General features: G+C 46.9%; 1 protein-coding gene across 1 annotated transcript; it reads left to right on the forward strand.

Moving 5' to 3' along the window:
* Nucleotides 1-1,189: 1,189 nt before the first annotated feature.
* LOC146759484 (olfactory receptor 14J1-like) lies at nt 1,190-3,691 on the forward strand. The gene is made up of 2 exons (XM_085510300.1): nt 1,190-1,430; nt 2,506-3,691. The coding sequence occupies exon 2, from the start codon at nt 2,529-2,531 to the stop codon at nt 3,450-3,452; it is 924 nt and encodes a 307-aa protein (XP_085366426.1). The 5' UTR covers nt 1,190-1,430; nt 2,506-2,528; the 3' UTR covers nt 3,453-3,691.
* The last annotated feature ends 17,002 nt before the right edge of the window (nt 3,692-20,693 follow it).

Here is a 20,693-nt window from a genome sequence, read left to right on the forward strand (position 1 = left end):
TGCCGGAGCACTGGAACAGGCTGCCCAAGGGGTTGGGAAGTCTCCTTCTCTGGAGATATTCAAGACCCGCCTGGACACCTACCTGTATGCCTACCTGGTGTTCCCCAGGGGTCTGTGCTGGGGCCTGTCCTCTACAATATCTTTATTGATGACCTGGATGAGGACATTGAGTGCATCCTTTGTAAGTTTGCAGACTACACCAAATTGGCTGGGAGTGTGGATCTGCCTGGAGTTAGCAAGGCCCTACTGAGGGATCTGGACAGGCTGGAGAGCTGGGCTGAAGCCACTTCAATGAGGTTAACTGAGACCAAATGCCGCGTCCTGCTTTTCAGCTGCAACAACTCCGGGTGATGCTACGCAGGCTTGGGGTGAAGTGGCTGGAAGACTGTGTAGAGGAAACGGACCTGGGGGTATTGATTGATGCTCGGCTGAACATGAGCCGACAGTGTGCCCAGGTGGCCAAGAAGGCCAACGGCATCCTGCCTTGCATCAGAAACAGGGTTGCCAGCAGGAGCAGAGAGGTGATTATTCCCCTGTACTCAGCACTGGTGAGGCTGCAACTCGAGTTCTGTGTCCAATTTTGGGCCCCTCACTGCAAGAAAGACACTGAGGCCCTTGAACATGTTCAAAGGAGGGCAACAAAGTTGGTGAGGGGTCATATGAGGAGAGGCTGAAGGGGCTGGGAATGTTCAGTCTGGAGAAGAGGAGGCTCAGGGGAGACATCATTGGTCCTATAACTTCCTGAAGGGAAGTTTGTAGTGAGCTGGGGGACAGCCTCTCATGTCATTAGTGATAGGATTAGAGGGAATTATTTCAAGCTGCTGGAGGGGAGATTCTGGCTGGACATTAAGAAGTAGTACTTCTCAGAATGGGTGGTCAGGCACTGGAATGGACTGCCCACGGAGGTGGTGGAGTCACCGACCCTGGGGGTGCTCAAGAAAGGATTGGATTTTGTGTTGAGGGACATGGTTTAGTGGAAGCTATAGGTAACAGGTGAACAGTTGGAATGGGTGATCTTACAGGTCTTTTACAACCTTGGTGATTCTATGATTGTATGATTCCCTTGCCCTTTTTGCTTCAGCAAACACTCCCTGGGAGGTCTCAACACATATCTGGAATTGAAATCTGGTCATGATGACGTTGTCTTTCAGGAGCTGTTGACCATGAGGACCCAGGGACATCTCAGGGGAGGCAAGTGGGAAGGATAACAATGACATCCTCTGCTGATGAGCTGGGCCGGGCTCATGGGACACAGGGAGCTCATACAAGTGAGCAGCGCTGCAGAGAGACAGCTGTGCCCAGGAGCAGCTCTTGTGCACAGCACAGCCTGCAGCTGACAGAAGGAGCAGTGAGAAAGGGGAGAGAAAATGAGTACAGTGTGAGCAGACTGTAAGCTCGCAACAGGAGCATTGCTCTCATGCCTTGACATGGTAAGTCTCACTGCAGACCATTCAGCTGCTGTTCCTATAGGGTTAACTAAAACTGAGACATCCAATAGCAGATCAGGCTGCAGGCACTGCATGCTCCTTTCCTGTGGAAAAAGATTTCTGCTTTAGCTGAGGGTTTCCATGCTGCACTATGAAAGCACAGCCCTGAGGGTTGCGTGTCCCAGCACAGCTGCAAGCTGTGCATACGTGGCTGCAGGCGGGTGCCCAGGGCTGTCCCTGCTGTGATCCAGGGGCTGTGTCCTGGTATGGGACTCTGCTGCCTGCCAGGCTCAGCACTAAGCCAGCCCAGGGTGCTGTGGGGATACGTGTGGGGGGAAAGAGCCCCCCGGCAGGGCTTGTGCTGACACAGCTGCTGCTTGGGGCAGGGGGATCACTGCTCCACTGCACAGCAGAATGTTTCTGAGGGAACTTTGCAAGAGGAGAGCCAAGGCAGAGATTTTCCATTTCCTATTTTGAGGGAAGATTGGAGGCAGAAATATAAAAGGGGCTGTCAACTCTGAACACAGCTCTGAGACTCCCCAATATTTCTCCAATCAGTTAGCTGTTTTGTAAACAGTCCCACAGGTTATGCTTTCAGCCTCATGTAACTAAAAGTATATAGTCAACTTACGTTATAGTTGTTTTGTGCAGGCATTAATAGTTCAGTTGTCCTGCAAACAGGCTGATTTGTCTTAGATGATTTGAATTGCACAGATGCTGGGGCTGGGGTCCCAAAGAGCAGCTGCAGTAAAGAGGAAAATATCCAAGAGGCTGGGATATGATTAGGAAATGAGAAGAAAGTAAGAGCTTCCCAATCTCCTACTACTTAAGGGATGGTTAAACTCATGAAAATAAATACAAGTTCTGGAGTTAAGTGAACATTTTCCTACATCAAACGAGAAGAGCCAAGTAAGGGGGTTTCAATTTCCTTCTCTAAGGCAAAAAAGGATTGGAGGCAGAAATCTTAAAGTGGCTGTCAGAGTTCTGAGAAGTTTTTGTCAATTAATTGCTTGTTTTGTGAACAGGAGTGTGTCTGAGAATGATCTGGACTTGTCATTATCTTCTGCACTCTGAACAGGACTCCAAGCCCAGGGACAACAGATGCCCAACATCAGCTCCAACAGTGAGTTCTTCCTCCTGGCATTGGCAGACATGAGGCAGCTGCAACTTCTGCACTTCTGGCTCTTCCTGGGCATCTACATGGCTGCCCTCCTGGGCAATGGCCTCATCAGCACAGCCGTAGCCTGCGACCGCCGCCTGCGCTCCCCCATGTACTTCTTCCTCCTCAACCTGGCCCTCCTCGACCTGGGCTGCATCTCCACCACTCTCCCCAAAGCCATGGCCAACGCCCTCTGGGACACCAGGGCCATCTCCTACACAGGATGTGTTGCACAGCTCTTTTTCTTTGTCTTCTTTATCTCAGCAGAGTATTCCCTTCTCACCATCATGTCCTATGACCGCTATGTTGCCATCTGCAAGCCCTTGCACTACGGGACCTTGATGGACAGCAGAGCTTGTGCCACCATGGCAGCAGCTGCCTGGGGCACTGGTGTTCTCCATTCCCTGCTGCACACTGCCAGTACTTTTTCATTGCCTCTCTGCAAAGGGAATGTTGTGAACCAGTTTTTCTGTGAAATTCCCCAGATTATCAAGCTCTCCTGTTCAGCCTCCTACCTCAGGGAAGTTGTGTTTCTCAGTTTTAGTTTCAGTTTAGTCTTTGCGTGCTTTGTTTTCATTGTTGTGTCCTATGTGCAGATCTTCATGGCCGTGCTGAGGATGCCCTCTGAGCAAGGACGGCACAAAGCCTTCTCCACGTGCCTCCCTCACCTGGCCGTGGTCTCCCTCTTTCTCAGCACTGGCTTTTATGCCCTCCTGAAGCCCTCCTCCGTCTCCTCCCCATCCATGGACCTGATGTTGGCACTTCTGTACTCGGTGGTTCCTCCAGCAGTGAACCCCCTCATCTACAGCATGAGGAACCGGGAAGTCAAGGATGCAGTGAGGAAAGTGATGACCAAATGTGTTTAACAAATATTGGACTGCCCATCTTTTGGAATTCATTACATGTATTGCATCCTTTTTACTGAATCTAGATCTCTTTTCTTGTTTGTTTTGTTCCATTTTATCTGTGTAATTTATTCTTATGATTTAAAAAATAATTCTGTAATGCTTTTCATTACAAAGTAATTACTCAACTCAATTCCTATTCAGCTTGTACCTTTGCTGTGTACTTCAGACACACTGTATATAGTGAAACAGGCTCTCTGTGAACCATAACATAATAAAGGTCATGCAGTGACTCTGTCTGTCAACCTTCTTGTGAGACATTTCTGGAGCTGTCAGGGTCGGATGTTCTCAGAAACCCACAGTCCAGCAGGAAGCACACGGCTGTTCATCAAACTGTGTGGTGACTTCAGCCTGCAAGAGTTTTCAGCTGGTCCCTTGCCCAGTGTTCCCCATAACACTGACAATATAGTTTCAAAATATTCTTTTCTTATCTGGCCTGACATCCTGCTTACCCAAGCCCCTCTGCAATAGTTAAGCCTTAGACTGTCCCCTTGTTTGAACTCAATCTTCCCTTTTGCTAGATTACTTCAATCTGGGAAAGGGAAGATTTCAAATAACTTCCGCTCTCCACTTTCTGTCTTAGCTTGTGCTTTTTGTATTCTTCATAGCTATTCCCATAGGTTTTACGCTGCTGTAATACACACCTCATTTCAACATACATTAAAACAAGCATGATGATTACAATAGTGCAAAGCAATAAAGAGTTGCTTTAGCCATGCAAAATGCGGTAGCCAACCAGTAAGTTTTTCCCACAGTTAGGTGAATCAAAATAAAGTCTGATCTATCGATACTTGATGAAGTAGTTTAGTATGTTCCCATATTGCCTGTAGACCAGATTATCTCTTTTGTTGTTTGTAAGAGATGTAGTTAATCCAATCTACATTGCTGTTAATTGTCACCCACCAGAACAGTGATTCAAACCCTGCAGCAATTGGATTTCTCACCTTAAATTTATCAGAGACAACTCTGGGCACTCCAATCGAATCTATATCTATATACAGCATCATCAAATGAGAACCCTAAGCTCCTTTTGTTCCTTCTGGGGGTGTGTGACATCCCATTTGTGAATGCCAGGGTGACATACACCCAGAGTGGATAAGGGACACTGGAGAGCCATCTGACTGAATAGGATTGGGGCCCTGGTCAACATCAAATTGAATGTGAGTCAGCAGGGTGCCCAGGCAGCCAGGAAGGCCAGCGGTCCCCTGTACTGCATCAAGCAAGGTATTGCCAGCTGGGTGAAAGTAAGGATCATCCCTCTCTGCTCTGCACTGCTGCAGCCTCACGTGGAGCACTGGCTTCACTTCTGGGCATTGCAGAGCAGAAAGGACAACAAACTATGAGAGTGTGTGCAAAGGAGGGCACTGGAACTAAAAGATATCAAGTTCAGAGTTTCATTGGGATTGACTACTTGTTCAGACAGGGCCCTTCTCACATCCTACATTCTGCAATGAGAGTCAGGCCACACATGGGACAAGAACCTCACAGTGTCCTTGCACCCCATGCAGACCGTTGGATCTTCTCTCCCTGTGTCTTTGATTTGACATCATACAGACCTTCACTGACTGCCCAGGAAGGATCCTGAGCAAACATGAAGGACAGGATCTCCCTGCCAAGAGTCTGGGAATCAGGACTTATTTACAACTTAATATGGAGTAGGACTCATGAGAATTTCACATGTTGAGAAGGGTTATCGTGTAGTCATTGATTTCTGTCTTTGTTTCACTTTTATAGGTATTAATGAACATCGTGCAGACTTACAGCTCAAAAAAAAAAAAAAAACAACCCAAAAAACAAAACAAAAAAAACCAAAACCAAACAAACAAACAAAAAAAAACCAAGTGGGATATCCATTTGTGTTTCACACATGGCCTGGTGCCCCCTTGACCTTCACATTCCCCACCAGCCTTTCCTTGCCGGTGAGTATGAGATCCAGCAGTGTTGCACAATGGCTGCAATAACAGGGCAGCCATGAAGATGTGTATGAGCATAGCCTGTATCACAGTACAGACTGCATAACCATGGGAAAGTGTTAAGGGTTAAGCGAAGGACACAAAGCCCTTGAAGCAAGCTGCAAACAACTAAAACTGGAGTTTGCATCCGCTGGTCTAAGGAAGCTGGTGAGTGTCCTAACTGCAGTAGCCCACACAGTTGTCTTGCTTGATAACTGCTTCATATGGCTATTCTGCCTAGCTTCATATGGCTATTCCCTCTAGCTTCATATGGCTGTTCCACCTGGCAACTATAAGCTACTCAACAATGAACAAATGACACATGTATTAGGAGCACTGTATAAGCTGTGTGAGAGTCACAATAATGTTGAAACTTGATCACTCATATTGAGTTGGTGATGCTTCCCTGTTGAATGGAAATCACACAGAGAACCCAACCCACGGCACATCAGAGCATCTCTCTTCCATGGTTCCTCCATGGCTTGGTCAAGAAGCTGCCATCTGTGCTCTCCAGGGATCTCAGAAAAAGAAACCTTGTGAAGGTATAGAAGTGATGTGAGAACTTGTAATAAACAGTTTGGATCTTTCAAATCTGTGTCCATGCTTTAGATGCAGCATTCCTGTGCACCCATGTCTACAATGCCCCCCACGGCACTTTCCCCCACGTCTGTGCCCTACGCCTTTTCCAGCACTGGCGGTCCTGGGATGGAAATGGTGGTTCTGTCAGCGACCATGGGGGTCTGTGAGACTATGGGGGGCCTGGAATGAGTAAGAAAGGGCCAAGGGAGGATTCAGTGGGAGCCCAGTGGGGGACATGGGGTGCTGTTTGAGACAACGTAGTTCTGTGATTTTTGGGGCCAGCTATGGGGAAGGTGTACAGGGTCTAAGGAAGTCCTGGAAGGGTTCTGGGGCTCTGTGGGGGCTGTGGGGTGGCTACAGGTTCTTGGATGGGAAACATTGATGGGTATTGAGGCATTCAGGGAATTATGGGTGGCTGTCATGGGAAAGAAAGGGCAATCTTCTGGAAAGCAAGGGGTAGCCACGGGGATGGATTGGACACTTACTGGAATGCAAAGGGAATCTGGGCTGAATCACAGAATCACAGAATTGTAGAGGTTGGAAGGGAGCTCTAGAGATTATCGAGTCCAACCCCCCTGCCAAAGCAAGCTCCCTACAATATGTCACAGAGGTAGGAGTCCAGGCGGGTTTTAAATATCTCCAGAGAAGGAGACTCCACCAACTCGCCTGTTTCAGTGCTCCGTCACCCTCACTGTAAAGAAGTTCTTCCGCACATTGGTGCGGAACTTCCTATGCTGTACTTTCATCCCATTAACCCTAGTCCTATCCCCACACACTACTGAAAAGAGACCAGACTCACCACTATGACTCCCACACCTCAGGTATTTATAAACCTGGACCAAGTCCCCTCTCAGCCTTCGTTTTTCAAGTCTAAACAGACCCAGGGAGGCCAGGGGATTGCCTGGGGAAGAACAGGAAACGTAGCTGAGTTCCTCTTTCAAACCCATACCTTTTAATTCCCAGCTTTGCTGTAAAACTGCCAGAGGAGCTGCAGTCCCACCGCCTGTCTCCTGCCTGTGTCAGAAAGAGCTGCACATCAGAGGGGTGCAAGTGCCATTAAAAAGTCAGCTCCATCATTGCACTCACATAACCATCCCCTTCACCATCTGGAACAGACACAGACAGCCATGCCCTTGCACATGAACTGTTCCTATCAAAACAGGGAAGTTCTTGGCTGTCTTAGGATGCGAGAAAAAGAGGAAGAGCTTAAAAGCCTTCAAAACAGGTGACCAAGGCACCAACTATGGAAGCTCAACACACCTTCTAGGTTAAGAAGCAGAAAGAGGAATAAATGCACCTGGCTGCTGGAGAGGGCTGCGCTGCATCTCTTGCTGCCACCCTTGGCTTGTCATCATGCTGCCCATCCTCAGCGCGCTTTGACAGGCTGCAGCCTTACAGGAAAGAACAGAGAGCAAAGAGCTCTGCTTGCATTCCCTGTCAGCACACAGAGATGAGCCGTACAGCCCGTGCTCTCAGCACACACCTCTTCTCATACCAGATGCTTGCATTCTTGCGTAGTGCTGCTCAAAGCCCTCCTCCAGCTCTCCCTTCACTATGTAATCCACAGCTCTAGGCTGTTTGATGCCTGGACCATCATCAGGACCTGCAGAACAAACCTTGGGCTTCAGAGCTTGGAGGAGACAAGCGCTCTGTCTAGGAACATTCACCATCTGAAGCAGTTCAATAAGCGAGCTTTTGAAAGCCCTGGATCTCTGTGACACATCAGGACATGCTGAACTCAACCCACAGCCCTCTCCACAATGGAAGAGTTCTTCCCAAATGGCTGGAGGGTGAGCAAAGACTGTCTCAGGTCTTCCGGTCCAGCTTCAAGGCCTTCAGGCTTCTTGGGCTGTAGGTTTCCAGGCCACTAGGCTCAAGTACGACTCCTAGGTCTTCTTGGCCTCTGCTCTTCCAGACTCCCTTTTTCTTGGCCTCCATGCCTCAGTTTGGCCTCAGGACTACTAAAGCTGCAAGGCCTCTTGGCCAGGCTTTCGGCCTCCCTCCACGCTGTTTTACCTGAAGGCCTTTAAGCTTCCTTGGCAACGTCTAGGCCTTTAGGCCTCCCTCTATGCCTCTAGGACATCTGTGCCTCCAGGAGTACTATCCATCACACCTCTAAGCCTTCCTTTGTGCCTTAAATACTCACGGACTTATGGTCTCTTTTTTGGCCTTTCTCTGTGCGTCAGGCCCTCAAAACCTCAGTGCTTCTAGTCCAGCCCATTAGTACCTTGGCTCAGCTGGTGTTGCTGCAGGCAGTGCTTCCTATGCCTGCCCAGCCTAAAGCCAGCACACAACGTTAGCGGCTGCCTGCTGCTCAGATACAAGCACAAGTGTTGGTGGAGAATCAGAGCAAAGCACAGCCTGAATAGACCCCGTAGACCCCATAGCCCCATAGACCCCATAACCCAAAAGCCCCCATTGACCCCATAACCTCCATTGACCCCATAACCCCCATAGCCTCCATAGACCCCCATAGACACCATATCCCCATAGACCCCATAGACCCCATAACCCCATAGACCCACATCCAAAGCCCAGGACCAGCAGCAGCTCTGTTGCCCTACAGAGGGACATTGACTTTGGAACCCCATTGAGCCCATTGACCCCATAGAACCCCATAACCCCATAGACCCCATGTATAGGTGGTGTCTAAAGGTGGTGTAAAGGTGGCTAATATAAAGATGTTGACCAAGATGGTGATAAATAGAGGCTTAGAGTCTTAGGGAGAGTAATACAAATGTTTCAAGGGTACTAGGAGGGGAAGGTCTGCCCTGCAAGGCAAGATACAGGCCATATTCTTATCTTGGGTCAATACTTCTGCTTGTACCCAATTATGCCCCGGATGCTGATGCCATACCCTCTGGCCAGATATCTGTGTCAGTATAACTATATCTGGCACCAGAGGAGGAGTTTTAATTTGCCATAAGGACATGATAGGTGTCCCTTTAGCAATGAAGTATTGACCATGATGTCAGTAGGCCATGTACCTATCACCGAGGGGGTGACTGAACCTCCCACCTCCAATAATCTCCCCCAAGGGGCAACTAGGCCACACCTCTTGGGTCCTACCTGCACCTTCCAGGGCCAATTTATCTTATGGATTCCTGGTTCTAGATTCTCAGGGGCAGGGAGCAGAAGATTATTTTCATTACCAACCTGCAGTTTTACCTGATTATCAGTACCCGTAATTTGGATCCTAAGACGGGAGGCCCATATAGTCTGCAGCATTTTTAGGGCACTGGGTCTGTCATCTCGAGGTCTTTCATTCATGCCATGCAGGGTTTCATATAGTCATTTTGTCCACCCCTGAAGGGACTGGGAGTCTGTCTTCAGGGCAGTCTTGAGGATACCATTGTAACGTTCAGTAAGGCCTGCCCCTGTTGGATTATATGGTAGGTGGAATCGCCATTCAATGTTGTTTTCTTCTGCCCAGCGCTGTATCATTGCACCAGGAAAGTGAGTCCCTTGGTCACTCTCAATAACTTGAGGTGTCCCATAGGTAGACATCAATTTAGTAAGTGCCTTGATGGTATACGCCTGATTTGCTTTTGGCACTGGATAGGCTTGCAGCAGTCCACTTACTGTGTCAACGCAGGTCAGGGCATATCTCGCCCCCTCAGATCGAGGGAGGGGCCCAGTGTAATCAACCTGCCATCTTTGAAGAGGACTGTATCCTCTAGCAATGTGGGATGTTGTTTCGGGCAACGGTCTTGGTCTCATCTTTGAGCAAGCATCGCAATCCTGACATGCTTGGACTATATCAGATAGTTGTACAGGCAGGCCCCATGCTTTAGCAGCTGCCCACATTATCTTTTGTCCAGCATGTCGTAGTTTCTGATGTAACCAACGGGTAATATTTTCGGATTGTGAGTTCTCAATCCATCGGATTCGGGCCAGTGTGTCAGCTTCATCATTTCCTGTTGACTGTTGGGGTTGATGACCGCAGACATGGTAGACACGTACTGTCCCGCGTTTGTCTGCATTCCATATATTTAACCACATGTCTTTACCCCAAATCAGTTGGGCGTGGATAGTCCATTCTTGAGTAGCCCACTGCGTAATCCAAAGAGTGAGCCCCCGATACACAGCCCAACTATCTGTACAGATGTTCAGGACACCGTCACCAGGTTCTTTAGTTATAACCATCCACACAGCTCACAATTCTGCCCATTGGCTGCTCTGACCATCCCCCTCATCAAACCAGATTGTCTCAGTAGAGGGATGGTATGCTATCACTCGCCACTTACTCCAGTTGCCTTTGCTTGATCCATCCGTAAACCAGGCATCATCAGGAATAGAATATCTTCCTTCCTGTACGGGACTCTTCTCTGGTGGAGCAACCATCGGTTCTTTTGGTGCATCACTGTGATATGTCACTGGGCCTAGGATTTTCTGTAGTTCTTCTTTAAGTGGAGATGAAGACAGACCACTTCTCTGGCACAGATAGGCGACCCATCGTGCTACCGTTTGTGCTTGGGCCACCCCTGTCTTAGGAAGGTGGGTCAAATTCCTCACCCACCCCTGGATTGGTAATGTAGTTTTTACTATGACTTTTGCTGTCTGCGTTATTGGCTCTACTGCTTTCAACGCCAAATAGGCAGCCAATAACTGTTTCTCAATCATGCTATACCTTTGCTCTGCTCCATGCCAAACCTGAGACCAGAATCCAATGGGGGTTTGAACAGCACTCTGGCATTGCCACAGGCCCCAGCCAAAACCATTCTGAGAAACATGAACATCTAATTCGGCTGGGAGGGTAGGATAAAATATACCCAATGCCTGAGCTTGTTTAACTGCCATTTTTGTCTGTTGAAAAGCATCCTGTTCTACCTTCCCCCAATCCCATGACTGACCCTTTTTAGTGAGTTTGTACAATGGCCTCAATAGCTGCGCCAAATGAGGTATAAAGGAGCGCCAATACCCCAATATACCTAAGAATTCTTGCAGCTGCTTAGATGTTGTAGGGACGGAAATGCCTGAACCTAATCAACTACTGCACTGGGTAGTACTTTGGTTTTCCCCTACCAAATAACTCCCAGGAATTTCACAGATAACCCTGGACCTTGCACCTTCTGTGGGTTTATAGCCCACCCTCTTTTCTGCAGATAAGTTGTCAACAAATCTGCTGCTTGTCCTACCGCCTCTAATGAGTCAGATGTTAACAGGAGGTCGTCAATATAATTATATAAATTGACATTATCTGGCTTTTCCCAATTAGCCAGGTCAAGCGCCACTAAATTATGATGATAGGTGGGAGAATGCACGTACCCTTGTGGTAGGACCTGGAAAGTCCACTGCCTGCCCTCCCATGTAAAAGCAAACTGGTCTTGTGATTCTTCCTTGGTTGGAATGCAGAGGAATGCATTTGCTAAATCCAGGACACAGTGGTATGTTTTAATTTATCTGCTTAGTGTGTCCATAAGGGAGGCAATATTGGGTACGGCCGCATGAATGGGCGGCATGAGCTTATTCAATTCTCTATAATCTACTGTCATCTACATGTTCCATCCAGTTTTTGCACTGGCCATACTGGGGAGTTGTATGGGCTATGTGCTGGTCTTATAATACCCTCTCTCTCTAACTCCTGCACTGTTTTTGTTATTTCGTCCTGCCCACCCAGGAGTCTATATTGTTTTACATTAGTAATCCGGCATGGCTTCGGCAGAGAAATAGGCTCATGTTTGGCACGGCCTCTCAATATTGTTTGTATTGCTCGGTTACTAATGCATCTCTGTTGGAGCCGAAACTCCCCCACCATTGTGTGGAGAGCCAGGCCCCACAAGATGTCAGTCCCCAATATATACTCTGGAACTGGGGCAATGGATACCTTATACTCCCGTGGTGGGAGGCACTCAACCCCCATTTTTACCCAGGTTTGGGTGACTGGAATGGTCTGTCCCCCAAAACTTCCAATTATCACTCTATTGCCTTTGAATTTTGTTGGGTCTCCATAAATTATAGATGTTTCAGCCCCAGTATCCACTAGGGCCATAACCTTTTGTATATTTTTCCAGGACCAATGTATTTTTAATTCTTACATAGGGCCTCCGGTCCCGTCTGGAGGCCCTAGGGGGACTGACGTCCCTCATCATGCCATGAATTGGGCTAGGTTCAAGTCTTTTACCTCTGAAGTCTCAGGTATTGTAGCTCGAGATACTTGAGGCGGTTTCTTTTTTCTACTAGGAACAATGAAATCTTCTAAGTTCCAAGTTACTGTTGGACATCGTTCTATGATTCTTATCCTTGGTCTTTTAGGATGGTTTTGAAATTTTTGTTCATCCTTCAGCTGCTTCCACAACTGAAGGAGGACATGGTTAGGCTGGCCATCAACTTTTGTAAATTGAATGCCTGCCCAAAGAAGATCACCAAACATTTGTTTTCAGGACACTCTTATAGGTCCCGACTGAGGGGTTCGCAGGGCTGGTTTCCTAGTTCAAGTTATTGGAAAGATCTCTGCATCTTCTATTACCCTAATATTGCGCTTAGCTCTTAAACGCTTTGTCTCCCCCAGATCCGCTACTAATTGAGCAGCTTGTTGAACTGCTGCTTCCGAAGCCACCAATGGATTTAATATGGAAACTAATGTTCCATACATATGTGAGGGAGCTTGTTGCAGTATTAGGTCCCTCATCTCTACAGAAAATTTTACCATATCAGGGCTATCGAATGTATGTTCAGAAATGGCTTTTCGCATGCCCAATTCCCGTATATAATTTTGAAGGTCCTCCATGGAAGACCACATGCCCATGTTTACCAGTACGTCAGATTTATTTGATCATACCATGCGGCATGCAGCCATCAACCAGTCTATGATTGAATGATTTTCATCAGGGAACTGGGTCCCTGCATATATAACATTTGCCTAATGGCAGGATCATCATAGTATCATAGTCTCGTGCGGGTTGGAAGGGACCTTAGAGATCATCGAGTCCAACCCCCCGGATTCGAGCCTCTGTGCTGCAGAGCGACACTTCTACCACTTGCGCCACAGGGGGATTCGAACCCAGGGCCTCCAGTGTTGCAAAGCGGTGTCCTTAACCACTTGCGCCACCGGAGGCACACAAAGGATGGATAGATATAGTTGCTAGTTTAGATACTTTGGGTCCACTAACTCATACACTTTCTGCCCCTGAATCCCATAGACGCAACAGCCAGGCCGGAACACTTTCTCACGGCCTTTGTCTAAATCGCTGAACCAAATCCATGAGTTCAGTGGATGTGTAGGGGCAGGCTGTTACATGTAGGTAAGTCTCGACAGGGGGCCACTGATCTGGTGGCACGCCTGTTGACTGGTTCCGGATCTTTTCTGTCTTTTGAGTCACCACAAGACAGACATCTAATAAGTCCACCTTAGGTGGTTCCTCCAGATCAGCTTTGGTGACTTTGTCCTGATCTGTTGTTTCACGATCTTGTTCTTCATTCATTGTAATATATCTAATTTGAGGATTTGGTGAAAAAAATGATGGATTTTTCCCTGTTAATAAACTGAGCTCACTTTCTAGCTTTTCAATTTGAGCCTTTAATAATTGATTTTCATGCTTAATATCATTTTATCTCATTTCAGCCTGATTTAAAACAGTTAGTAAGGACCAAACTACTATAGACGCAGCCATTTGTCTTTCTCTGGTAGTAAGTATATCCATATGTAATCCTTGAAAATATTCAGTTAAACGAAATGGGGACATGTTGTCCACCACCCATAAGGGACCCCATTGTTCAATAATAGTTGCAAGTTGGAAATATGGGGATCCCATGAATCCTGGGATTTGCCCAGGAAGGATCTTTCCTAAAGGAATGGCCTTCTCCCTCTTGAACCAGCTAAACATATTCCACAAGAAAGACATCTCTTTACCTGTATCCACAGGCTACACTGCCTGGCTTGCCAAATGTAAAGGTGGTGTATAAAGGTGGTGTAAAGGTGGCTAATATAAAGATGTTGACCAAGATGGTGATTGTCACGGGTTACCTAGATTTACCTATGCCCGTGACAGAGGGGAGCCACACCGTAGGGCACCCCTGGCCCGGAAAGGAAAGGAAAAAAGGGGAATGGGATAAAAACAGCAGCAATCTAAGGAGGAAAACTTATTTTACTAAATATGATATAGGAATACAAGATAACACAATATAATAATATAATATAATTGAGGATAATAAATTGAACAAAACAGAGAGTCCCCAAAAACCGAGAGGCCTACTGTGAACTCTAGGCGACACAGCTAGAACGCTTCCCACTCTCCAAGAAGTCTGAGAGAGAGAACTCCAGCCTGGGAACAAGATTATATAGCGTCCTGGTCCCGTGACTCATCCCTGACTGTGATGTTCTCTGGGATATGTAGTCTTCTTCTGTGGACTGCACATTCGATAAAAGTGTCCATGCTTTACATGATGTTATGATGTGGAATACTGATAGCAAAATTACAAAACCATGACATTCCACCCCTTATTCTATTTTACATGTATTATATATGTATATATATATACATATATATAACTATGATAGCTAAATAGTACAATTAAATGTAACATAACTAAATATATAACTATAATAACTAAAATACACTACACATGCAAATATATACAAAGATACATAAAATTACTGACTGCACTCCCTCAGCATCAAATTCCCTTGTGGTACACACAGAACATCCCCACCCTTCTGCATTACCCACCAAGTGCACCCAGGTCCCTGGGCAAAGACAGTTCCACGGACAGGTTTTCCCTTTCCAGAGGCTGGAAGGACCTAAACAGCTTTTCCCAACATGTTCTTTACATGTAAAACAGGGACCTTATCTCCTTCTATAGTGTGTAGGGGGATTGACTAGGACCATCATGATTGACAGATCCTCTAGTATTCACCAACCAAGTGGCTTCTGCCAGATGCTTCTCCCAGTGCTTCAATGTTCCACCACCCATTGCTTTCAACATACTTTTCAACAACCCATTATATCATTCAATTTTACCAGAAGCTGGTGCATGGTAGGGAATATGATAAATCCACTCAATGCCATGATCTTTGGTCCAAGTATTTATAAGGGAATTTTTAAAATGTGTCCCATTATCAGATTCAATTCTTTCTGGGGTGCCATGTAGCCATAGGACTTGTTTCTCAAGACCCAATATAGTGTTTCGAGCAGTAGCGTGGGGTACAGCATATGTTTCAAGCCACCCAGTGGTTGCCTGTTCCATGGTGAGTACATAACACTTACCACAGCAATATTGTGCCCCAGTGGCACAGATGGTAGGAATGCCGCATTGCAACACCAGGGCCCGGGTGTTCGAATCCCCCTGTGGCGCAAGTGGTAGAAGTGTCGCTCTGCAGCACAGAGGCTCGAATCCCAGGGATTGGACTCGATGATCTCTGAGGTCCCTTCCAACCCGCACGAAACTATTACTATTACTATTACTATTACTATTACTATTACTATTACTATTACTATTACTATTACTATTACTATTACTATTACTATTACTATTAATATTGTTGCAAGGTGATATAATCAACCCGCCATGCCTCGCCATATTTATACTTTTGACATCGCCCTTCCTCCCAGAGAGGTTTCATCCTCTTGGCTTGTTTAATTATGGCACGTTTCACAATCATGAATAATCTGTGCAATAGCGTCCATAGTTAAGTCCACCCCTCGGTCTCTGGCCCACTTATATGTCACGTCTCTTCCTTGATGACCTGAGGTCTCATGGGCCCATCGAGCTAGAAATAATTCGCCCTTATTCTGCCAGTTCAAGTCAATTTGAGCCACCTCAATTCTGGCAGCTTTATCTACCTGATGGTTGTTTTCTTGTTCTTCAGTAGCCCAACACTTGGGCACATGTGCATCCACGTGACACACCTTTACAACCATATTCTTTGTTTGGGCAGCAATGTCCTTCCATAGTTCAGCTGCCCAAACAAGTTTACCCCTCTGTTGCCAGTTATTTTGTTCCCACTCCTGTAACCACCCCCATAAGGCATTTGCCACCATCCATTAGTCAGTATAAAGATACAGCATTGGCCACCTCTCCCGTTCAGGAACATCTAAGGCCAGCTGGACAGCTTTTACCTCTGCAAACTGACTTGATTCTCCCTTACCTTCAGTGACCTCTGCAACCTGTCGTGTGGGGCTCCACACTGCAGCTTTCCATTTGCGATGCTTCCCTACAATGCGACATGATCCGTCAGTGAATAGGGCATATTTCTTTTCATTTTCTGGTAGCTCATTGTATGGTGGGACCTCTTAACACGTGACACCTCTTATGCTGGTGATGTTCCAAACCTTTTACCTTCAAGCCAGTCCATCATCACCTCTAGGATTCCTGGACGATTGAGGTTTCCCATTCGTGCTCGCTGTGTAATCAGCGTAATCCACTTGCTCCAGGTGACATCGGTAGCATGATGGGTGGAGGGAACCTGTCCTTTGAACATCCAGTTCAGCACTGGCAGTTGAGGTGCCAAAAGGAGCTGTGTTTCAGTCCCAACTACTTTGGAAGCAGCCCGAACCCCCTCTTACGCGGCTAAGATCTCCTTCTCTGTTGGAGTGTAGCACTCTTCAGACCCCTTATACGCTCGACTCCAGAATCCCAGGGGTTGGCCTTGGGTCTCTCCTGAGGCTCTTTGCCACAAACTCCAAGTGGGGCCTTTCTCTCCAACAGCAGTATAGAGGATGTTCTTTACATCCTGTCCAGTCAGTACTGGCCCCACGGCTACGGCACAGGCTATCTCTTGTTGAATCTGTTCAAAAGCCTGCTGCTGCTCAGGGCCCCATGAAAAATCATTCTTTTTCCACGTCATCTGATAAAGGGGGCTTACAATGAGGCTGTAGTTTGGAATGTGCAACCTCCAAAAGCCCACTGTCAGCCTCCATACTCCACTGGCTTTACGCACTGGCCATATGGGACTGTTAAAAGGTGAGTGAGTTTTACTGATTACTCCCTGATTCTCCAACTGGTGAATCAAATCATGAATGGGGAGCAAGGAATCCCTGTTGGTGCGATACTGCCGTCTGTGCACTGTCTTTGTAGCAATCGGTACCTGCTGCTCTTTTACTCATAGCAGCCCCACAACAGACGGGTCCTCTGACAGGCCAGGCAAAATAGACAGCTGCTTAATGTTGTCCATATCTACAGCAGCAATCCCAAAGGTCCATTAATACCCCTTAGGATCATTGAAATGCCCCCTTCTGAGGTAATCAATACCCAGTATGCATGGAGCCCCTGGGCCAGTCACAATAGGATGTTTTTGCCAGTCTTTGCCAGTGAGGCTTATTTCAGCCTCCAGCACAGTCAGTTCTGGAGAGCCCCCAGTCATTCCAGAAATATGGATTGATTCTGTCCCTTCATGACAGGAGAGCATCAGGGTGCACTGTGCACCAATATCCACCAGCACCTTATGATTCTTTATGGGGTCCTTTGTGGTCCATATGGGGTCCTTATGGGGTCTTTATGGGGTCCTATGTGGTCCTTACAAGGTCCTTATTGGGTCCTATGTGGTCATTACGGGGTCATATGGAGGATTTATGGGGTCCTATTTGGCTCCTATAGGGTTCTTATGGGGTCCTATGTGGTCCTATGGGGTCCTTATGGGATCCTTTGTGGCTCTTATGTGTTCTTTATGGAGTTCTATGTGGTCTTTATGGGGTCCTTATAGGGTCCTAACGATCTTGGAGGTCCTTCCCAACCTTAATGACTCTGTGATTCTATAAGAAGGGAGATTTAGGCTGGGTCTAAGAAGTTCTTTACGACATCGGAGGGCGATGCCACATCCACGGCCCTTAGCTCCAAAGCACTTTGCTGTGCCACTGGGCAAGCAGTGCTGACCCAGCACTGGGACTGACCTCACACTGGGCCTCCACTCTGTGTGGGGGCTGTTTGCTTACATCTCAAATCCCATCTTAACAAACCAGCGCTGATAACTCAGCCTCTACAATTGCTGAAGTACATTCCCAAGTATATTGACCTATAGCCCAATAGGACTTCAGTTGTTTAGCATTCAAAGTGAGCTATAAATCAGAGCATACAAAGGCATTACATTGTATAATACTAACACAGAACTTGATGTGGCTTGCTCAGCACCAGTGGCTAAGTTTGCTGATGCCTTAGGCAGCAAGCTGTGGACCTCCACCAAGTCAGTCAAAGGAAGACCCTACTCGCTGCTTTTAGCCAGAGGACGAGGAAGCCTCATCCACCAGCAGAAGCAGAGTTTACTTGCCATGTTGTTCGCACAAGACTGCAAATATCCAGGTTTGCAGATAAGGTACCACTAAGTCCCATGGTCATAATGAGCTACACACACCACTCCCATCTACCACAGCCTTTAAACTCTAGTGAATGTCATCAGTCATCAGTCAAATGCTTCCTAAGCTGTGTTCTGTCATGCAAATATTTTAATCAGTTCCATTAACCACATGCGTACCAAGGCCTAGAGAATTGGATATCAGTGTGTTTATATGTCGTGGCCTACTGGCCTCTGCATACACCAAAGACTGAAATTTTCGGTAAGTGTACAGTCATTGCAGCAACCCTGAAATATTGTTCAGGAAGAAGGATGAGGCCTTAAGTCCAAATGCTGCACATCACATGTTGCCTGGAGAGAAGGCATTATTCAGCCTCAAGTCAAGTTCCAGTTTCCCAAGTCTTTTTCCTCACCTCATAATGCCTCAGAGCTACCTGGAGATATGTGTGTGGTGGATCTCCTGTATACCTAAGCTGCTGCTTATCTGTAGTAGAGCGGAAAATCATTAGTGTGAATCTGATTCACATTCAGTGTCACTCTCTCCAACAATGACCCTACAGGGTCTGGGAAAAAGGAATGGCCATGAGAGTTCTGCAGAACGGGAGCCCCAGGGCAGCTGGGAGGGAGGACCAGGTGTGCTCTCGATTGGCCTTATTTTCACCAAGAACCATTTCTGAGATGAGGAGAGTTAGGAGCTGTTTGAAACCAGCCCACTCTAAACAGCATTAGAACCAGCCACCAACATGCAGCTAGCTCTGCTTGACCCATGGTTTACAAATGGCATTGATTAGACAAGAGTACCTTCACTTTTCTTGGGATCTAACTAAAGCACTGTAGATAACTTCCCGGTTCTCATAGGCCATATTCCCTTTGGGGCAGCCTCTTGCTATCCCCTACATTAGAGCCGTAGTCAAGCCTGGGTGCCTCATTGGAGAGCTGCTAACTGCAAGGAGAGAAACCTTGAGACTCTAATAATGCACAGCGGAGCCAATTGAAACAGGCTTCAACTCAGGCGCTGAGGTGCATCGCCGTCATTTGTCAGGCATCAACATTTTAACCACATCGACTGAGACCTCATTAAAATCATCTCCCAGAGGGGGGGAAACCAATGTTATTAAATAGTTTGAATACAGGTGGCCAAAAGCTGAATGGAATTTGTGTTTGTCTTCAGAGTAATTATCTCTGGTTTCTGCAGTGATTGCGTCATGCTTCCTTGCGGCAAAGAGAACATAGCAGATAATTCCCCTAGGGTGGGTGATTATATTCCAGTACCTGAAAGGAATCCAAGGCTGGGGGTGAAAATTGGCAGAAGGTACCTGATTAGGTTCTGAAGTTACTGGGGTGTGTGCCTGAGCTTCAGCAGAACAAAGGTGTCCTATGGGTTTTGTTCCCATGATGATCCAGCCTCCTGTCATGGCTTCAGAGAAAGTGAGTCTTGTTTTATCCGAATGTGCGGAAAGAAATAATAGAGAGCTGATAAACTGCTTAGAACTGCAAACAACTCAAGGATTCTGCAAGGAAACATGATATGCCAATTTGAAATGCTTCATCTGACAGAGCAGCCAGCTGGTCACAGCTTTCATGGGGCATTTCCCATAAACAGGAGAGCTGCTATGGGTCATCTCTGAGAAGAGCACTTGAACGTTTACGTTAGAAATGGCCCAGAGAGCAGCCAGCTAAAAGAGTTTCCTCTGGGCTGCTTCTGCTCTGGGCGTTTGTCAGAGCTGATCAGTGCTGCCTCAATCACTACACTTAAATGTAACGTGGCATTATCCCTACTCTGGGGTTCTTTTGGAAAGAACCAACCAATTGTCCATACTGCCATCACTGAGGAATCTTGACTGAGGGGAGGTACAGACTGTCTTTGAGATCAGTGCAAAGCAGGTGGATGACACTTGAAAGCAATTAGATGTGAAAGATCCTCCTCAGGAAAAACCCTTGGCTGGACTGATGACATCTAAAAAGAAATAGTCAGGCTTTTGTAACAGTCAACACTGAACAAGTGAAATGTGACATGGTCTGAGTTCTCAGGCTGCTCAGCAACAGCCTCCCCTGCAGTGATCTCCCAATCACGGCATCATTTAGGTTTGAAATGACCTCTCCGATCATCCAACTGTTAACTCAGATCTGTCAAGTCAACTGCTAAACCCATATCTGTGACATGTCTCCCGATCTTTGCTATGGCACATTGCTGGGCCCTGAACTTGTTCTGCTGGGGAACAGATGTAGGGATTTCCATGGTACAGCATGTTCTTGGTTGGGCTTGATGACCTCAGATGTCTTCTCATTCTGGGATTCGAGGAAATTCATGTTCCATCACGATAGTAGGATTCTCATATTTGATGCTGTTTCTCCAATTCTGGATTTCTTGGATTCTAGAGCCATAGGAGCATAGAAATTCCAGCACGTAGGATTCTTGCTTTGTAGGATTCTGGATTTTTCCTT

Source organism: Coturnix japonica, chromosome 10 (assembly GCF_054131305.1).
Source record: "Coturnix japonica strain WE chromosome 10, WE-NBRP24, whole genome shotgun sequence".
NCBI classification, from domain to species: domain Eukaryota; kingdom Metazoa; phylum Chordata; class Aves; order Galliformes; family Phasianidae; genus Coturnix; species Coturnix japonica.